The 10706-nt window shown below is 58.6% G+C and overlaps 2 protein-coding genes across 3 annotated transcripts; both read right to left on the bottom strand.

Moving 5' to 3' along the window:
- Positions 1 to 314: 314 nt before the first annotated feature.
- ADPRS (ADP-ribosylserine hydrolase) lies at positions 315 to 5679 on the bottom strand. Its single transcript, XM_059136797.1, has 6 exons — positions 5466 to 5679; positions 2955 to 3051; positions 2478 to 2685; positions 2195 to 2379; positions 1764 to 1864; positions 315 to 1149 (listed from the first exon to the last, which is right to left on the bottom strand). Exons 1-6 carry the CDS (start codon positions 5677 to 5679, stop codon positions 857 to 859), a joined length of 1098 nt encoding a protein of 365 aa, XP_058992780.1. The 3' UTR covers positions 315 to 856.
- A 757-nt stretch (positions 5680 to 6436) lies between these two features.
- TEKT2 (tektin 2) lies at positions 6437 to 10425 on the bottom strand. 2 transcript variants are annotated; one of them, XM_059137680.1, is made up of 10 exons: positions 10268 to 10425; positions 9308 to 9520; positions 9101 to 9226; positions 8695 to 8900; positions 7877 to 8020; positions 7682 to 7796; positions 7407 to 7514; positions 7174 to 7317; positions 6922 to 7001; positions 6437 to 6756 (listed from the first exon to the last, which is right to left on the bottom strand). In XM_059137680.1, exons 2-10 carry the CDS (start codon positions 9461 to 9463, stop codon positions 6543 to 6545), a joined length of 1293 nt encoding a protein of 430 aa, XP_058993663.1. In that variant the 5' UTR covers positions 9464 to 9520; positions 10268 to 10425; the 3' UTR covers positions 6437 to 6542. The 2 variants fall into 2 exon arrangements, with proteins under 2 accessions (XP_058993663.1, XP_058993664.1); XM_059137681.1 differs by lacking the exon at positions 10268 to 10425 and adding an exon at positions 10171 to 10255.
- Positions 10426 to 10706: the final 281 nt, after the last annotated feature.

Genomic DNA, 10706 nt, shown 5'->3' with positions numbered 1-10706 from the left:
TGTGGGTCTTATTTGGGGAACAAGCTATGAAGAAGTCAGCCCCCGAGAACAGGGACATCTGGCTTGTTCTGCCCACTGCCTGGGTCACTCTGAATGATCTCCAACAGGAAAAAGCACTAAAACATGCCCACTCTGCCCTTCCTGGCTGAACAGCACAGCCATTTGGAAGAACTGGAGGGATCTGCCCCAAGACCCCACACCCTTCCGTTACTGGCTCCCAGTAGAGCAGATGAAGAGGTACATGGCCTGAAAAGGTCACAGGGGTACAGGGGGGAGGAAATTCATTCAGGGCCAAGGAGAAACATGGGCACCAGTGGCAGGACTTACCAAAAACTGTTTTTATTGCTGTGACTTCCACCAGAAGCTGTTAACACGCCCCATGACCGCCAAAGGCCAGGTGTGCATCTAGATCAGCTGGATGCCAGGGCTGGTTTCCCTGACCCACGTGAACATACTATTGCCCAGGGCTCCACCCAGCCAGAGCCGTGCTTTCTGGCAGACTGGCCACATCTCAACAAGAAGTAGCAGCGCCGCTGCCGATCATTTCTGCCCCCACCCCAACCCCCAGAATCCCACGTCTTGGGTAAGACAGGAAAATGCCACAGACACCCTTCCATAATAAAACCTGTCCAAATCCCTCCCCTCTGCCCAGGGAGCCAGGAAGGCCCCAGGCTCGGCAGTGAGCCCGGAACCCAGCACCAGGGAGGTACCAGTCCTCCACCCCGGGCCAGCCGCGTGTTTCACCCCCACTGCAGGATGACGGAGGCAAAGACCCGTGCCCAAGGAACCACAGCATCTCCAGTCTGAGCTGCAGCTGGGCCGGCTGGACACAGCGGAGTCCCAGCAGCTGAGGCCCTCATGGACTCTTCTGGAAGAGACGGTGCAGGCTCTGGGCCAGGACATCTGTCTCCTCATAGCCCTCACAACTTTGCTGCCAGCTCTCTGGCACCTGTTCCATCCCATAGTAGGCCCCAGCAATGGCCCCAGCCATGGTAGCAATGGTGTCTGTGTCCCCCCCGAGTGAGATGGAATAGATAAGAGTCCTTTGGAGGCTGTTGAAGGCAGAGGGGATCTCGGGGTCAGGCTCCATGCAGCGCAGGAAGCAGTAGATGGCAGTGGGCACAGATTCAAAGGCAGCAATGCCATTGCCTGCAGGGAAGCCAGCACATGGGGACCCCACATTCCTCCACCCTCTATGTCCCCAGCCATCTTCCCACCACTCACCCCAAGTCAATACTCTTAGTTTCAAGCTGGGCTGTGATTCAGTCCAGAGGCTCTAGACTTAGACTACCCAGGTTCAAATCCTGGCTCTCCCTCCTGCTAGCATGGGACCACGCAAGTTCCCTCATGGCTGAGATTCTGGTTTCTGAGATCTGACTCCTCAGGCAGAGAGGGAATAAAGGCAGCGACTCTCTGGACTGGTGTGGGGGTGAAACGGGCCACAGGGAGAGTGTTCCATACGGGGCCCAGAACACAGTACAGGTGCTCTCTAAACAAGTACCGGTTATCAACATCAACTGTGAAAACTAACGGCCACCTGCCACTCCGGGGGATGCTCAGCGGCCAGGCTGGTGGCGTGGCAGCCCTGGAGTTAACCCCAGCAAGGAGGCATGTGTTCCCAGCCCTGCCAAGGATGGCACAGCGCAGGCTCCGCTGTCCCCACAGCTTCGGGCAAGAAATGGGACAGCAGGCGGGCCTCCCGGCTCCCATCTGTCCCTAAGCCCAGGACGAGCCGAGGATGACAGGTGTGAGGGTCTACCCACCTAGCTCGGACACCACCTCCTCTCTGGTGACAGAGTCCTGCTCTAGAAGAGCGCCGATCTTCTTCAGTCGGCTGGAGTAGGGACGTTCCTCCATGCCCAACCTGTGGGTCAGGGGTGAGATTTCAGCAGGGTGGAGATGGGAGGCAGGGGAAGAGGTGTGGGAGGGCGGAGGCGGGAGGTGATCAGGCTGACACCCAGCACAGGTGTCCTGACAACAAGTAGGAGCACCCTGGGGATGAGCTGCCCGTCCCAGTCTCTGGTAACCTAAGAGCCTCAACGCAGAGTCAAGGCAAAGGGGCTCCTCCCACACTCTCCCAAAAGTCTGCAATTTAAAAAAAAAAAGGCTTCAGCCTGTGGCAATGCCGGAGGACCCCACAAGGCAGGCACACCCCCAAACGCCCTTCCAGCCTGCCTCCCTCCCACATACTCACTCCCTGGCATCTGAGAGAGACTGGGCGTCACTTTCCAGCTCTTCCATGTGGCCCAGGAGTTGTTCGAGGAAATGCTCACTCGACGACTCCCCCTGCAAAGCCAGGTGCACAGCCAGGGCCTGCAGGATGGCACCGTTGTAACCCAGGGAGGAGGCGTGTGTCAGCTGGGCTGAGAGCCGGGCAAACTAGGGCAGAGGCAGTGGGAGCAAAGACGGGCTGTCACAGAACCCGGGCTGCAGAGAGGAGGGAGGGGAGCGCCCAGCAGCCGGCCCGCCCGGACTACCTTCTGCACGTCCTGGACACTGCTATAGGCCAGGGATATGCCGGCCACCCGCATGGCACCCCCGTTGCCATAGGAGCCTTTTCCGTGAAACTGGGCCCGGGCAGGCTCAAAGACGTCGCGGCACTTGGGGCTCAGGAGCTTCTTGAAGACAGTGATCACTCCAGCACCGTAACCCCGGTCGGGCTCTTTCTTGTACTCCTGAGCAAATCTAAGAGAGAGAAGGGAGACAGGATGAGGGTTGAAAAGACATGTGTCAGGGCTGGGAGGGGCGAGCTCTGGCTGGCCTGGGAAAAGAGGAAGCCTTAGGGACTGAGGCCCAAGCTCCCGGTGCAGTTGGTTCTGCCCTGGGAAGCCACGCAGTGCCAGTGTCGTGCCGAGAGCTGGGGCCCCAGCATGCACCTGCAGCATCACTCTGGCCAAGAAGTGTAGATGCTCAGCCCACCTGCTTTACCTCCCCCTCAGGTCCGCCCCCCTCACCTGTGAGCCATGTCCACCTCGTCGAAGGCCTCCTTGGCCAGCAGGGACTGCACCAGGGCCCTGGCCATGGCCGTGTCGTCTGTGTAGTACAACACTTCTGCAGGAACAGGGTGGGGGTGAGGGTGAGATCGTGCTGCAGGGCTTGAAGGTGGGGGCTCTGGCCCCCCACTATTTTTTTTTTTTTTTAAGTACGCTCTATACCCAGTGTGGGGCTAGAACTCATGACCCTGAGACTGAGAAGCATACTCTACTAGAAGCATACTCCCTCTTTCTCTTCTGCCCAGTTTCCTGGGCTCCAGGCCTTGGGATTCTCAGCAATTCTTTATTCCTGCTGATTTCTAAAGGCAAATCTTCTGCTCCCCTCTGACTATGACCATAGCTTTCCTGCACCACACCCAACCTCCAACCCAGCCTGTATGTGCAGCCAGACGATTCTTCCTAAAAGTAGAATATCCCTTTCCTCATCTCTCTGCTGCTCAAAATTGCTGTCTGTTGCTTTCAGGATTAGGCCAAATTCACTGCCTTGGCCTTCGAAGCCCTTCCCTGTTCTATCCCACCGCTCCCCTCCACATCCCCAGAACCAACCTTGGGAGTCTGGGACCCTCCCTCCTCAAGCCCCGCTCCTTCTTCTGGGTGCCCGGGACTACTGCTCTGGCACTTCCGACACTGCAAATGAAGACGTCCCGAGTAGTCTGGGAGCCGGCAAGGGACTGGTGGCACTTGGTTTTATTGAAGGAAGAGAAGGCTACAGAGAAGGAAGCACACGCCCTAGCAAGCCCCGACCCCACTTCCACTCCTCTCTGTGTACTGCAAGCCCCCAGCCCCACTTACTCCCCTTCACTCTTTCTTTTTCCCCCCTTCACTCTTTAGAGGGCTCCCATCCTGGCTTCACTAGGAAGAGGGGTCGACAGGCCTCCTACCCATAGCTACACTCTCCTGTTACCTCCTGACCAAGTGAGTTTCTCTTCCAGCCCACCCAGCCCAGCTTCCCAGTGAACTTGTTCTTCCTTCCTCTCCTCTCCACCTCTTCCTGCATGGTGGAGTAGCACCCATGCTCTCTTCGTTTGGTCCCTGCACTCGGCTTCCCCAGGGAGCCACTTCTCTACCCTTCTCAGCCCATATGATTGGGGCATAAGGTTCACACCACCACTAGCCTCCTCAAATAGCACACCCTACTCGTTTGTTCAGGGATGGACAGATGGCCAAGCCAGGCTGAGAAAATGTGATCTGGATTTCTGCTGGGGCTGCTGCAGACAGACTCTTCCTCTGCTGAAGCTGCTGGGGCCACCCTATGCGGAGGGTCTGCCAGAGCGAGTGAAGCCAACCTGTCAGAACAGGGATCTGAATAAGGAGGGGAGCTGGGTCTTAAGGACGTGGCTTGAGCCCCTGGATTCAGCTCCACCTGAAGCCAGACCTACCTCAGGATTTCTCACTTATGCCAGCCAACACATTCTCCTTTTGCTTAGGCCATTATGAGCTGAGTTTTCTGCTACGTGCAACCAAAAGGTTCTAAAACACCTAAAATGTTTTTCCTTCATCTTAACCTCAAAGCAAAGATGAAATTAAAAACCATCCCTCCATCCTGTCTTTGCCTCAACCACAGCTCCGATTTCTCCTCATCATACCTTCTACTCTATTTCCTTTCTCCATTTCCTCCTAAACCCACTGACACCTTACCTCCAGATTTCAACATTCTACTGAAATAGTTTTTAAAACCCAGATTTCCCTCTCCTTAACCTCTCTGTAGCATCTCACCGTGACCATCCTGAAATTCTCCCAGGTTTTGTTGCTATTCTACCCACATGCTTCAGCTCCCATCAAACCCTTTCCAAGTCTAGCTCCTTTTGCTCCTCCAGGGTTCCGAGTTTGGCCCCTTCTTCTTACTATTCTACATGCTCTCCAAGAAACATCCTCCCCTTGACATCAGAGATCTGGGTGAGGACCTGGATGCACAAGGGGAGGAGACAGGCTTTATATACAAGGGACAGCACTGCAAAGACCTGGCAAGCTGGTGTAAGAGCAGCTGAGCACAGAACACAAGGCCAAGGGTGGCCGAAGGTGAAACAGGGACTTAGGCGAGGGCCGACCAGGTAGGACATGTTAGAGAATTTGGTCTATGCTAAGAGTAAGGGAAAATCACGGCAAAGCTTCCAGCGGGGGAAGGTCCGTCTCGGCTCTTTCGAGATCACTCCCTGCAGCGTGGAGAATGGACTGGTGGTGCACAGGGTGGATCAGGCGCGATGCAGGGGAAAGACGCACAGGCTGCCGGCTTGCACGGCTGGAAGGACCGGCTGCCAGGACCGGCTTGCCAGGCCCGGCACCGGGGAACTTTCCAGGCGAGAGCGAAGCTGGGACTCGGACTCTGACGCGCTGAGTCCGAGCTGTCCGCGGCTCCTCCAGACCCGGCCCCGGCAGCTCCGGGCAGCTTCACCTCCGAGGTTTGTCCCTCCTGTCCCGAGGCCCCCGGGAACCCCGGCCAACGCGTCCCCACGTGCACCCGGCCCCGCCCACCTGTCCGCGCGCTCCCTGGCGAGCCCGGGTCCGGCTCCAGGCTCTGGACGTGACGCAGGACTGACGTCAGGGTGACGGTGTCGTGCGCCTCGTAGAAGGAGCCTACGCAGTCCCCGAGCAGCGCGCCGGCCAGGCAGCCTCGGAAGCGGGAGAGGGAGCGGGCCGCCCCAGCCCCCGCGCAGCCCGAAGCCGTCATCGCCGCCGCTGCCGCCATCGCCGCCGCTGCCGCTGCCGCCGCCGCCATCCGCGCGGAGCAGTCGCCACTTCCGGTACGTCCGGCGCGCGCCGCTCGACCACGCCCCCCCGGCCGGCCCCATAGCGCCGCCCAGCGGCCCGGAGCCGCAGCACCTCTCCGTACCCACAGCGCCGCCCAGCGGCCCGGAGCTGCAGCTCCCAAGTCCTGCTGCACTGGCTTGGGCCAGGCCTCTGCTTTAGCCCCATTCTCCCCACTTGTAAATGGCTCACAGATGGGCGGGATGGCCACTGAAGAGTCCCCGAGGCGAGAGGAGGGCCCAAAGCCAGACCATCGGACCCTGGCAGCCCTGCCCTTAAGGCCACTGTCTCCACCCCACCCCCACCCCTGCTCCTTGTAGCCTGCTCCAAGCCCACCTTCCCACTGCTTTCCCGGCTCTTGGCTCCCTCAGGCCTGGGTCCCCACCCCCAAGCCCTCCCACTGTGATCCTAGCCTACCCCGCTTCCCCTGGGCTTCCCCTAGGCATGAAGAGAGCAGGCAAGGGTCCAGCTGGGGCCCCGAGCTGATGAGAGCTCATGGTGCTAGAGCCCAGGGGGATGTCAGCCTGGTCCAGAGAGGGGTTCCCTGAGGAGGGAGGAGGAAAGGACTCAGATTTAGAACATAGAGCTTGAGGAATGATGTTCCCCAAGTTTGCTCCTCCATACACAGCAGAGCCAAGAGCCCTCTCACTCCCCGCCGACTGTATGCAGGGATAGCAGAAAGGCATTTGGACTGACAATTTATTAAATTCATTCTCTCCACAATTTATTAAATTCATTCTCTCCACCCCCCCTCCCTCTTCCATCTCCCCACGGACCCTTCTCTCATCCCTCAGCCCCCCAAGACTAGACCAGCTCCAGCTGGCAGGTTTTGAGCGGACTCAGGGTGCGGTTTGTGGTTCGGGTGAAGGTGTCCACCTCAGGCACAAACTTCTCTGCAGGCACAGTCAGCTTCCTGCGGGTGTCCATGCACTTGGTGTCCAGCAGCATGGAGTTGGTCTTGCAGTCGATGTCAGCCTGCAGCCGGGCCAGGTGCTTGTAGAGAGCCTCCAGAGCATCCCTGGGGAGGAGGCATGAACAGCCCATCACCCCTGCCCCACAAGGGGAGGTCAAGGCCAAACTCACTGGCCTTCAGGAAGAAAGACACCAGGGAAGCCAGCAGGCTGCAAAAGGCCCCATGGGTGGGAGGTGTCTCCCTACGCCCCCTGCCCACTCCCCAACTTACTGGGCTTGCGCCAGCTTCTGCTTCAGAGCAGCGATGGTTGCCTCTAATTGGTGAACCTCGTCAGTGAGGCCGTACTGTGCCTAGAGGCAGACGGGTGCATTGGGAGGCCCAGGTCAGTCTATGGGCTTGGATACTGCCCTCCACCAGCACCCCTGCTTCCCATTGCTGTCCAGGGATATGTGCTGTGGGGGGGAGGGGTGATCTGGAGGAAGCCTTAGGGGGGGCCAGTGCCCCACGGGGGTACCCTCGCACCTGGTCCCGGCAGAGTTCCACATTGGGCCTGTAAGTTCTGGACTCTAGCCGGGTATGGCATAGCTTCAGGTTCTGTAACTTTCGGCGCAGATCCTCCTCCAGGTGCCGGATGTCTTCCTGCAGCTCGGCGATCTCCTCCAAGGTCTGCAGGGACAGAGTGACTGGTCTCCACCAGCTGAGCCCCGGCTCTCGTCCCACAGGAGGAACCCCGGGACGAAACCGAGAAGGCTCACATTTTTCTCCTGCCACTTGAGCTCACTGTACAATTTCTCCATCTCCCGCAGCCGCTTCCTGAAGGCAAATTCTGTGGCCACCCTCTGGGCTTCGAGTTCATTGTTGGTCTGAAGGACAGGATAGGCAGGCCAAGGGAGGGCTGTAAGCTCGGGGCCATCTGAGGAAATCGCTCAAGTTGGGGAGTGGTGTGTGTGGTGGGACACCATGTGGCCACCGGGACCGCTCGGGCCACCAGCCGGCCCTGGAAGAGCAGGGTGTGGGAGTGGTCGGTCACCTCGGCAATGGTTAGGGCCATGGCCTCCCTCAGCTCTACGGCCCCTTTCATCTCAGCCTCTGCGCGGCTCTTGTTGAACTGGCTGAAGTCGTCCCATTGCTGGAGGGTGGAGGAGCTGCGGCAGGAAACACTGGGCTCAGAAGAGTACGGGCTGTGACGCGGGGAGGAGAAACTGAGTGAAACACTTCTTCTTACCCGTCTGGGACACGTGTGGGATTGACCTTCAGAGAGATGTTTGGGGACTTGAGGTTGAGAGAGAGGCAGCCTCTGTCAATGTCCAGTGTCTCCATTTTGTCCCGATGGTCAGAGCTGAGCTGCTGTCGGACTTCCTGCAGGAGGCTGGGGAGGGAACAGACTCGATCAGGGACCATTCCGCCAAGGCCCCAGGACACAGCCCCCGTGGTCCTGAAGGGACACTGAGGTCTGGGCCAGCTGGGGCAGACAGAATGCGGACCCCTGCCTGCTTGCGCACACCCCCGGGGGCACATGCATGTGTGACTCACACATACACACTCACGAGAGGGTACCCAGGGGTGGTGACAAATGGGCTTCATCTCTCCCACTCCCAGTCAGCTGTTGATGGCTGCCTAAAGCAGGGCGGTATGAAGTGTTCTGAGACGGCATCCAGGCGGTGGGAGCTACAGTCAGTGGTTTCCGCAATGGGCACGGCAGGGTCAGAAGGGAGCCCAAGAGCCCGCTACTCATTACCCACAATACATGTTTCATGTGGAAGACATGCAGCCTTGGGACGCCTGGGTGGCTCCGTCACTTAAGAGTCTGACTCTCAATTTTTTTCTACTCAGGTCATGATCTCAGGGTTGTGGAATCGAGCCCCGCGTTGGGTTCTGCGCTCAGCCCGGAGTCCACTTGTCTCTCTCCCTCTGCTCCTCCCCTTGGTCTCTCTCTTTCTCTCAAACAATAGATTTTAAAATCTTACAGAAAAAAGACAGACAGACAGACAGACATGCAGATTTCAAGTGCAGCTGAACGTGGAGATGATAGAGCTCCCTTACCAGAGCTTCTCGAAGGCCTGGCTAATCTTCTGTTGCAAGGCCTTCTTGGTGGCATCAATGACCTCCACCTCTTTGTGCAGCTCTTCCTCCACAGGGTCCTTCACCACATCAATGTCACGCCGGCTGTCCCTCAAGGTCAGGCACTCAATTGCTACATCCAGAGGCAGGTTCTTGGCCTGCAGGTTTTGCTCTGCCGACTCTTTCATCTAGAAAAGAGAGGGCACGGGACACTCGTGTGGCCATCCCCTGGGAAGCAGCTCTCATCCCCACTTTACAGAGGGGCCCGTGAGCGACTCAGTGGACATGCCACCCAACACCCCCCATCAAGGGTGTGCGGACCCTGAAGTGGGGAGTGTGGGGAGGTCCTGGCCGCAGGGTCTCCCAGCTCCCTCCCCCGGCTCCCTGCCTGGGTCAGGGCGTCAATCTCAGCATCTAAATCTGTCAGACACTTGTCCAGCATCTCCTTCCAACGGTTGACAGTATCAATCCTCTCCGCCAGTCGAGTCCTATTGTCATGTTCATCCCAAATGGTCTGGAAGAGACAGAGCCGGATAAAGAAGGTGCGGGGTTGGGGCTCTTCCTCTGCCCACCCAGTAGGGCTCTGGCCTCCAACCTGGTTGTTGGTCTCATTGCGAAGGACCCGGGCCTCCTGGCGGATCTGGTGTGAAGCATCTCGCTGCCGCTCGGCGTTGGTGGACAGCAGGTGGCTGTTGGTGTGCCAGTCCGGCAACCGGAAGCGCTGACTGGGCTTGACGCTGAGTGTGGCCATGGCGCAGGGGGTTGAGGGGTCAGAACACCCGAGGCCTGTTCCAGTCACCCACCTCAGCTGGAGAGGGAAAACAAAGCAGCAGGAGGCCACTCAGGAGATACTGTCCTAGATCAAAAACCCCCTCCAAAGTACATGCTCCTGTCCATTTTGCTCCCAGCCCGTTCCTGCAGGAAGCTGGCTTGGGAACAGCCCTGGCTTTACTTAGCTTTGTGAGAGGTGTCCACTAGGTTTCCTGCCCCCCCCCATCCATCCACAGACACAAACTCCTGGACCCTGCTGGTCCTGGAACAGGTGAAAGGGAACAGTGGAGTCCATTGAGGTGTGTGTGTGTGTGTTGCCAAGCCCTTAGTGGGGCTGGGGGTTGGGGCGCTTAGCAGGAAAAATAGCCCTTAATCCAGTTTCCACCTCTACTTCCAGCAACCAAGTCTTGTGGAAACATCTTTTCTTTGTCCGCCCCAGCTTTGGGCCAGGACCGTGAGGATCTAAGAGAAGGAGCCCCGTTCTCCAGGAAGAGCACGAGCTAGTTTTGCAGGGGACATGGGTTGGCACTAGGGAGTTGGGGGGTGGGGGGTTGGCTTCCTGCCCATTTGGTCGTCCTCCCTCTGCCCTCTGTGGGGGAGGAGGGGCAGGTGTGTGAGGGTCCCCACTGGCAGGAAATGGGGTCCGTCTAGGTCCCAGCCGTCCTCTCCTCTGGTTTGAATTAATACCCCGCCGCAGGCGCCGAGAAAGGAGGAGGAAGGGGAGAAGGAGGGAGCTCGGCTTGGGCGAGGGCCCCCCACCTCCCGGCTCTTCTCTTCCTCTCACCTCCAGCCCCGCTCGCACTTCCGCTCTGCGTCCGCAGCAACTCGGTTCGGCGCCCCCGGTTGCTAGGCACCCGCGCTCCGCCCGCGCGTTCCCTCCGCCTGGTGTTTGGTTTGGCCAGCGCGCGGCGGCGCGGCGGCGGCGGCAGGGCCCGGAGGCCCAAGGGGTAGGAAGGCGGCGGGGGCCGCGGGGCTGGGGCGCCCGGTGGGGGCCCGAGGAGGAGCGCTTCGAGGTGTCGCGTTCACTCCATGTACATGTTAAACATTTGTATTTTGATAGAAGTTACGCGTCGACAAGGTTAAAAACAAATGCGTAATACGTAGGAAAAGTAACATCCCGCTCAGGCTCAGTACTCAGCAGATATCCTTCCAGAATGTGTGTGTATTTGACATGATTGAACACATCCCTTGGTCCTGTCTTGCCCAACATTTGCATCCATCTG

Source organism: Mustela lutreola, chromosome 10 (assembly GCF_030435805.1).
Source record: "Mustela lutreola isolate mMusLut2 chromosome 10, mMusLut2.pri, whole genome shotgun sequence".
In the NCBI taxonomy this organism is placed as follows: domain Eukaryota; kingdom Metazoa; phylum Chordata; class Mammalia; order Carnivora; family Mustelidae; genus Mustela; species Mustela lutreola.
Note: the sequence above shows the minus strand (reverse complement) of the source record. Positions and strands in the feature narration are given on the sequence as shown.

Bases quoted from the DNA above. Each gene is read 5' to 3' on its own strand.
- TEKT2 (XM_059137680.1), bottom strand. From the start codon at position 9,463: ATGGCCACACTCAGCGTCAAGCCCAGTCAGCGCTTCCGGTTGCCGGAC. The intron at 9,227-9,307 runs GTTGGAGGCCAG...TGTCTCTTCCAG, and splicing joins GCAATGAGACCAACAACCAG to ACCATTTGGGATGAACATGA. The intron at 8,901-9,100 runs GCAGGGAGCCGG...TCTCTTTTCTAG, and splicing joins AGATTGACGCCCTGACCCAG to ATGAAAGAGTCGGCAGAGCA.
- ADPRS (XM_059136797.1), bottom strand. From the start codon at position 5,679: ATGGCGGCAGCGGCGGCGATGACGGCTTCGGGCTGCGCGGGGGCTGGG. The intron at 2,380-2,477 runs GTAGTCCGGGCG...CCTCTGCCCTAG, and splicing joins GTGTCCAGGACGTGCAGAAG to TTTGCCCGGCTCTCAGCCCA. The intron at 1,865-2,194 runs GTGAGTATGTGG...CCTGACCCACAG, and splicing joins TCTCTCTCAGATGCCAGGGA to GTTGGGCATGGAGGAACGTC.